At 36.7% G+C, this 9,527-nt stretch overlaps 1 protein-coding gene across 4 annotated transcripts in view; it reads right to left on the bottom strand.

Annotated features, from left to right (window-relative positions):
• Nucleotides 1-6,128: 6,128 nt before the first annotated feature.
• The window catches only part of ca7 (carbonic anhydrase VII), a 45,759-nt gene continuing 42,360 nt past the window's right edge, over nt 6,129-9,527 (bottom strand). For all 4 annotated transcript variants that reach the window (XM_039763241.1, XM_039763243.1, XM_039763244.1 and 1 more), the window contains one exon: nt 6,129-9,089. In XM_039763241.1, the coding sequence (XP_039619175.1) occupies nt 8,967-9,089 (123 nt within the window). In that variant the 3' untranslated portion in view covers nt 6,129-8,966. The remainder of the gene's footprint in view (nt 9,090-9,527) is intronic.

Below are 9,527 nucleotides of genomic sequence, written 5' to 3'. Positions count from 1 at the left end.
AGAGGAACTTAGCTAAATATGAAGAACTGATCTGTGAGTATACCGTGCAGACTTGGAAGTGAAAGTGCATGTCCAAAGAGGTGTGATCTAAGAATTTCATTCATAACTTCTCAAAAAACAAATTGAGCATCACTGGCACAAGGAGATGTAGAGCTATCATGAACTCTACCAAGACAGCAGAGACAGTCTCAAGATGACTCAGGATGAGAAGATCAAGTCCAAGGGGATATGCAGCAGATGCTTTTTGAACAAGTCTTGGTTGATCAATTATAGCTGGGTCATCTGGATGAAGGAGGTCTTATTGAATGACCCAAACCTGAAGAGCCTAGATCCCATTACTGATGATATGCTTTAATTGTATCATTATATGTGTTAGTGAAAGTACACACAAAAAAGGCTAAAGATTGTATATTTTGGCCAGAGCCCAAGATTCCACACAAAATTTCTCCATGCATATTGTAGTCTTTAATTTGTGTTCATCAAACAGAGAGAACAGAAGGCAATAATCACACTGAAACTACAGGAAATGCTATACTCACAAGAAACAGGCTACCAGTTTGCATTAATGGCTTAAAATATACCATTCTACATCTTACTGACCACATGAAAATACATGGTCACTACTCACAAAATAATGAGTCAATAAAAAGAAAACAATGAAAAGCAATAAACTCATTTTAAACAAGGAGTAGGTAAAAAAAATGGTCCCTTATACCAGGTTACAAGATCCCAGAAATCCACCAATTGATCATTTTAAACATCACCAGCACCACTGTGGATGAGCTGAAGATCATGACCCTGTGTTCTTGCCCTGGCTGAACAGATATAAACAATGTCAAGTCAATCAGGATGATGAAAGGGAAAGAAAGACCAATCAAACAAAACAAGTACCACAATCAAATAGCTCTTTACAAGACTGGAGAAATAATTTATTATTAGCAGAACAACAGAGTAGAAGAGCCAACCACTGCAGTTCAATCAGCTAAAACTGAAAGGTCTCTTTGCATTTTGGTCACACATACAAGATGGGACTTTCTCTGTACATGTAACAATAGGTTTGAAATTGAACTTGAACTCACTTGCACAACTGATGGGCTGACATACTTTCACAAACATTTCCTTGTTACTAGCAATGAAGAAGAAGAATACAGATGAGCTTGATAACAGAATCTCCATCATATTTACCAACAGATGTCAGAGAACCAATGTGCTTGAGCTTACGGCCGTGTCCTCAGTTCAGTTTATTCTTATTGAGTATAATTCCACATAACAGTTGGCCAAACTGTACAATAATAAATACAGCATGGCTTAAAACAGAGAAGCAAACAATCCATCCATCCATTTTCCAACCTGCCATATCCTAAGTACAGGTTCACGGGGGTCTGCTGGAGCCAATCCCAGGGTGCAAGGCAGGAAACAAACCCCAGACAGGGCACCAGCCCAACGCAAGGCATGCACACACCCCCACACACCAAGCACACACACTATGGACAATGTAGAATCTCCAATGCACCTAACCTGCATGTCTTTGGAGTGTGGGAGGAAACCGGAGCGCCCGGAGGAAACCCACGTAGACACGGGGAGAACATGCAAACTCCACGCATGGAGGACCTGGGAAGCAAACCCGGGTCTCCTAACTGCAAGGCAGCAGCAATACCCACTGCGCCACTGTGCCGCCCTGAGACGCAAACCCATTTTTAAAATTACAGCTGTAGTGAAGATGCTACAGATTCTTACATTGTCTTCTCATAGAGAACCATGGTTGGTGATGTAGTGAATACCATAGCTGGATCACAACTTCAGAGATGCATGTTTAATGCCGGACTGGCCAGTCACTGATGTTGTCATTCTTGTCACATTCAAGAAGCTCATGTAGGGATACTCTGACATCCTTCCCTGTACACATATTTGAAAGTTACTTTAATTGAGGACTGTAAATGAACCTAGTGTAGATGTTGCATAAATAAAATAAAATACATTACCAAACCTGATAAATCCAGTTCAGCACCATGGGGCGCCAGAGCCTGTTCTAGAAGGAACAACCAACTTAGATAGCATTCCAGACCCCGCTCAGGCATACACCCATTTTCATGCTCAAAGAGGGTCAATTTAGAGTCACTAATCTACCTACCACACACATCTTAGATTGGACATGCCCTGTGACGTACCTACATTCCATCTAGCTCCTGCCTTACAATCAGCACAGCTGGGACAGGCTTCACCGTTCAGTGGTACTAGAATTTAATGAGCGTATGCAGAAAATGGATAGATGTTTATTTTCCCGTTTTGATATTGGAAATACTTGTGACGTCTCAGCTGGTTTATTCAGACCTGGGGTCAGTTTTCTTTCTTGAGCAATATGGAGGTGATGTGCTGAAAACATCCTGAGGATGCTTAAGAAAATACAGTAGACCACATTCTCCACTATAAGCACCATTTATTAGTTAGTTAGATTATGTTAAGTTGATAGAAGTATTTTCTTATTTATGTTATAATGTTTGCCTATATATTAGTGCATAATAAATGAAAGGTTCTATTATACCCCCAACAAGCTAAATTGTAAATGGAATATGCTAATTAAATCTTGTCATTCTGACTAGAGACTAGTTCAGTTTATGATCTGCCTTGCGGTTGGTAAGGCATGGAGGGCCTCAAATCGTATGGAATGTATTGAACGTACTGAGCATGGTAAATATACTGACATACTAAAATGATGCCTATGTAAGTATGCCATAGAAAAGTTATAACTTTTAAGTATAGAAAGTAATTTACGTTTAACACAAGAAAGCTAAAGCTGTAATGAAACAGAGGAGTATTTTTTGCATTTTTGCTTTTCATTCTCCGTAATAACTTTTTCTGAATTTTTTGTGATTTGTTCCTTTTTTATTTCTTACTAAACCTTTTTAAAATAAACTTTATTGGACTGAGAAATTTCTTTTGTTACATGTTTGCTGTATCCTACCTAATCAGCTCAATAGGGGCTCGGCTTTGGGAACCTGGAAAAGATGCCACTACATCCACATTTAATTGAAATGAACAAGCTCAAAAAAATTTTAAAAGGAACAACACCTTCTTCCTCATCTCTTCTTCTTTCGGTTGCTCCCATTGCCTTACATTTATAAAATTTTAAACCCAACAACAAAGCACTTTAATGATATATCCACAGTTTTATAAATTAATTATTTTATGGTTCATGGGAACCCATTTCAGTAATTTTGTTTGTGTTAAAAATAGCAGAAGTGGTAATAATTTTATTACTACAACCGAGCAGTTTTTAAAATGTTGGTATTATTATTAGTATTTAGTTTAATGGTCACATTTTCAGACTTAACCAGATGTATTGAAGGTAGGAGGTACAATGACAGTTTACCAAATTATAAATGCAATTACTTGGGAAAAATTAATCTAACTTGTGCACACCCAGTTGTAAAGATCTACATTTAAACTTAATTGCTTCTTATAATAAAAGTAACTCAATACCACACCATACCTTTGAGATTATTCTGTATCTTGGGAAATGCGAAGAACATCTGAACTATTTTATCTGACACAGATCATCTTTCCTAGATGTGTCAGGATTACAAAGTAGATTTAAAGGTTTCGTTCATAGTGGAGCAGAGGTGATCATTCTTGTGAAATGCAGATTTACAGGGCCTTTACCCAAACTGAACCACAGTGTCAAATCCATCAGGGTAATACTGCAGAACAGCCAGATAATGCAGAGTGTAAAGCAACAAAATACTGTGCAATGCTGAAAACCCCAAACTCCCACACAAATGCCAAGATTAGAGGCATATTACTGTCTTCACCTACACACATCTCTAGTGAAAGCTTGTTTAATTAAATTAGGAGCAGCTACTGCCATTATGCCATCCTTGCACTTTGATTGCCTGGTGCTTTAAAGCTTTAAGTTGTCGTTAAGAGCACTTGCCCTTCTCCATGTTCACCTCAGATGTCTCCGGAATAAGCATCACTACCAGACACTATCAGTGTTATATAATACAAAAATAAACTTTATTAAATCTTTAAACTAATTTGAAATTGTATTTTTTATTTTTCTGCTATTTTCTATCTCTTGCCACCTGAGGCTTGAATAAGGCCACCATCCCTTGTGAAAAGTAACTGAAAGAGGTTCTTTGTCAGGAAGGGCATCCAGCTTTAATATTTTCTTCTCCAAAACACAGCATGGGTGGGCACCTACTTATGTCAAAGTTTGGGAGCCCAGTCAAACCACAGATGGAGGAATCTGATTTATGATGGTACTACATGTGATGCACCACGTTAAAGTTTGTTTAGTGGCAGGGGAGGTGAAGGTTAGATTGTGGACTACATTGTAAAAGGGTTGTGTCTGGGAATATTGTAAATATGATAGGAAAAAACAATAAGTCAAAGTTATGGAAGTGCTGAACAGAAGGTGAATAGATGTGTTCCACATACAGGATACAAAGTGAAAAGGTAAAGATATGAGAATGTTAACTGAAAATGGTGAAGAACATAACATTTCTAGTAGGGAAAAGGTGATGGCAACACTGGAGTTGGTGCACTTCCATCTGAAAAATGGGCAAAGTTTGGAGGTAAAATAAAAAGGGTGAAGTAGAATATTGTAGTTATAATGACTGTAATCAGCTAATGATTGGCAACTTGAATGGGCATATTAGAGACAATGTTGGTGGTTAGGAGGGACTTTAGCTTCAATCCCATGAATATTGAGGGTGAGAAGATTCTGAGGTCTGGTCATGTAGCTGAAATAGCTATGTGCAACATCTTTGTATGATATGCTGCGTTCCATTTACCTCAGAAATCAGAAGTCAGAGCTGAGAATGACGTCACACCTGGGTTGACTGTGCTCCATTAAAACAATTAGAAAATCAATATGGACACATCCAGGAAAACCTTTGTGGTTCTTGCTAAATCAGAATAAATACCAGTTAATAACAATGCATTTCATGGTATTTTGCATATCCAAAGTCCATAGCAACATGTCCACTGACAGAAAACAGTATTGTGTGTACAACTGATTTAATCAGACACAAATAGATGGATGTGCTACTAAACAGTATTAATACTATAGCTTTCACTAAAGTTTGCAGTCCACATTGCCATTTTGGACTGATGTCATGATCTGAAGTTGGACAAACTCAGATTTGACACATCAGCCGCAAGTTTCCGAGTTGCATTCCAGTTGAAAATTCTGACAAGGAACTTGGACGTTTCCACTTCCCACTTCAAATGGAATGCAGCAATTGTCGATTTATTAGTGAGGAAATTTGATTGGGACATGGAGAAAAATGTGTCAAGGTGATCTGTGGATAAGACATAACATTGGTTTTTGTAGGAAATCTCTTAATCAGAGGCATGAGAAAATGTTAGAGGAAGTGTGTAGCAAAAGTTGAAGAAGGAGAGCGTGAGAAGCAAAAGTGCTGATAAATTGGTAACAACAGCAAATGATATGTCAAATGTATCAGGTGTATTGAATAGAAAGTTGAAGGTAATAATGAGACCACACACAAGATTCTGAGAGTTAACTTTGGTTCTTACTTCAGCTGATGAAAAAAATGGGAGGGAGGTGAAACACAGCTAACCACAAGCTTGAAATTATAGGAAAAGGCTAAATAAACTGAAACCGATCATCTTGGGGAGACTTCTTATAAAAATGATCATAATCCTCAAGCTATAAAAAATCTTCACAACAGTACAAAAATGCTTACCTAAAAGAAAACTGGGAGACAATCCTGAATAAATCAGTTGATTGTGACAAAATGACAACCTGAGACAGAGACAGGAAAGAACCATCTCACCTTAAAGCATTAAACTCAGAAAATGTGCCTCTGGATGCAGACTGTAATGCACAAGTGGCCACAAGTGACTTAAGATAATGTCAAACTTGCCTGATGGTGGCATTTGATGTTGCTCAAAGACTTTCAGGTAATTTTCTCAGTATCTTGCTCTTTTTCGTATGATGGCCACAGCACAATTATCCACCAAATTGACAGGTGACTGGTCAGTACTAGAACCACCATACAAACTGAAATGACTGGTCTTCTTTAACACACCAGAGATGCAAGGTATGACAGTAGAAGGCAGCTTAAGTCCTACAGTTAGTATACAATATAACAATTAGGTGAAAGTGCTTGTTAAATATATTTTATTATGGTTATACTTTCAGAATTGCTTTTAAATACATTGAAAGATTTTTTTGCTCCTAATGAAAATAAAAAAGCTGACAAAAATAAAAAAATAGACATTTGTTTTCTTACATTTCATGAAGATTTAAAAACTGCCAAAATAAAAATAAAAAATACCCAGAAACTATACTAAAATATGTAATGCCCAGAATACTCCTGTGAAATTTTCAGTTTTATCACTTTAACAAAGAAAAAACAAACAGAGCACAAAAAAAAGGAAATCAACCGGGAATAAATAGGTGCTCGGACTTATCTTAAATCAGTCATCCACTTACAAAACAAAACAACAAATGAGAACATCTATTTGTATGTGTAAAAATTAAAAGTGTTTATGGCAGTGAGCTGTAGTAAACAATGTTATTACTTACATCAAAAAGACAGGAGCACATTTCGACTCGTGAAATTATGAGTTAGCTTCATGTTCATCTTTTGTCTTTCATGACATATAATGCTGAAACTACTTGAAATATGGGCCAAGGTTTTAGTTTCTCAACTGGCACTGTCAAGACGCTGTTATTATGGGTTCTTGAATTTACATGTATGATTTAAAGAAGCAGCATTATAGAACATCAAGATCTTCAAAAGAGAACAACATTGAAGGTGCTATGTAAAAACAAACTACAGGCAAAAGCCAGTTAAAGCAAATGGTTCACCAGTTTTCTTTATATTACGAAGATGGCTAACACATAGGCATTTAGAAAAATGTTTCAGGTTTTGGTAATGACTCTAATATCTCAGCAGAGCTCACAAATTGCAGATGACTCAAATAATTTAATGAGCCCTTTAAAATAAGTATATAATTAAAAAGGAGCATTGTGGTCTTTGCGTATTCCATGATGCCTTAATTATGCTTAATTTTACACATTAGGACTATTGGCAAATCTTAACAGTAGACGGGGCACCTTTTTTACAATTCCGCTTTTACTATTAAAGGAACAGTAGGACTATTTATATACATTTCTGTATGTGACTGTAGGCTGCAGTGATTTCCACCACACACCAGCAGAGTAACAATAAGGGAACATGTTTTTCTACAAATCAGCTAGAGGATGTTTTATGTCATACACATATCATCCTATTCTTTACTTTATAAAGTTTCTGATTCAAATGTTGCTAGAACATGTCTGTAATGTCTGAATCACCCCAAGGGTTAAGGCCCTGAAACTAACAGTTCACAGATTTACTTAGCAGTGAGCCATGCTTTCCTACCAGGCTGTGATTGTCAACGAATAAACTAGGAGACTGGAACTTGACTAATTCAGCTGCAGCAATGGCACATTAACAAATGTTACAAAGCATACTACCCAGTGGTTAATTTTGTCATAATTAAACCTTCCAACAATATTAGTACTTGACTGCTCTACTGAATATGCAGAATGCCATTCCTAATAGTAATGTTTCCCATAGTGTGTAGTGCAAGAATTACTCAAAAGAGGTATATTTGGTGGAACAAGCACTAGAAGAGTCCTTCTTATAGGCAAACAAACTGTATGTTCATAACACCACAAACTACAGTCCCCACCACAGTTCACCTAAGCAAAGTTTTTCATATTGATCAATTGAAATCATTTAAATGTGGTATTGGAATGAATAGTCAATAGAGCAGCAAGAAATTATTGAAGTATATTAGCTGGATTTCAAATATACAGCACTAATGTACCAGATGAGGTGTAACACACAGATCCCTTATTTGTATTTTGCCTTTAATTCATGGTCATTTCTGGTTCTGGTGTGTGCCCATGGCTTTAGCCACACCAGTTAGCCACTTCTTTAAATAATAATCACATCTATCACGCACAAACATTGGCTCATGTAGGGATCATCTTCACTGGTTGATAATTATTGTGTATCACATTTCTTTATTGCATCAGTCCTAGCAATCAAATGTAATCTTTTATTTAGTTTTAGCATACGGAGACAGCCATAACAGTCATACATTATGGATTCTGTTAACATTAGTCAAATGAATGTATGCAACAGTAATTCCCCTTGAACTCGTTTAAATAAGTTTGTCCACACTGACTCAATAATAAATATTGATAACTAGAAGTAAAAAATACCACCTGTTCTGTCCTACTTCATGCTAATATGTATAACTGTTGTTATCAAATAAATGCCCACTAAACAACGAATGAGTTATTTGTTCCCAAGCCCCTTATGGAAATGATGTTCAGTTTTTAGCACCTTTCAACAGTGCAACAGGAAAAAAATGAACACTCAGCTATTGCATATTAAACAGACCCACATAAACATTAGTGCACCCACACTGCTTAGAATCCCCATGTGAATCACTCTATTATGTATGCCTTTAAACATCCAGTAAACTACAGATAATAGCTTTGGGATGAATCTGTACAGCAAATGTATTTCTTAAAACCAATAATTACCTAGGCTCTATCATTGTAACCCCCAAACACATTCTGTTCTTTTCATTTGGCTTTTTTTACACATTTAATTAACAGTTCTATTTATAATGTAATCATGCTAACAGCACTCACGAGATAAATTAATCTCAAGAAAATAATTTGAGAAAAGTAGTCCTGTCAAAGAGACCAGAGCTTGTTTTCTATGTGTTCTATAAAGATCCAAAATGGCTATTTTCAGCAGTGTTTCTTTTTCTGGCTCTATTAAAGAAATCTATTCTGTTTGACTTCCAGGAGTTTGAATTTAGCCTTCAGCTTCAGCATTCTGGGGAGATTTACTGTGAGCTATGAAAACAGAATACACTTGAATCACAGTCCTTCAGAATACATTTGACAAAGTCATTGCCTGGGCTTGTCCTTATTCACAGAATGATGCTCGCACCTTCCTGCCTTTCAGTGGTTGTGGAGGCCGAAAGTTATCTATCATGGGAAGTCGATCCTCATCTTCACTGCTGAAAAGAAGCAGTCTAAACCTATGCATCTGTGCAAAAGAGAAAAAAATGTTTAGTACCTCTGTTAATAAAAGAAAAGAAAACACTCGTCAGAGTAATATTTCAGATTAAGGTAACAGAGAAAGTGTCACTGAAAACATTTATTGAACAAAAAACTAGTGCTGAAGATTCACAACAAAGCAAAATTAAAAATCAATGTTTGAAATAACAATTAAGTTTCACAGAACAATCTGACTTCAAACCCCCTATAAATTCTCAGCTAAATCAGATGGCAGTGCCCTATATCTACATTTCAGGTCGCTTCTCTACATCTTGACTGCAGTCTTAAGAGTTGTAGTCTTAAACAGCCAAATATAATTTTGGGCTGAGCTGAGGATTGGAGCCTATCCTGAGAGCTTTTGGTATAAAGCAAGAGTGACAGTCTACCAATGAGACCTTTTACACACACACACTCACCCAGGGCCAAT

This window comes from Polypterus senegalus, chromosome 9, assembly GCF_016835505.1.
Source record: "Polypterus senegalus isolate Bchr_013 chromosome 9, ASM1683550v1, whole genome shotgun sequence".
Lineage (NCBI taxonomy): Eukaryota > Metazoa > Chordata > Cladistia > Polypteriformes > Polypteridae > Polypterus > Polypterus senegalus.
Note: the sequence above shows the minus strand (reverse complement) of the source record. Positions and strands in the feature narration are given on the sequence as shown.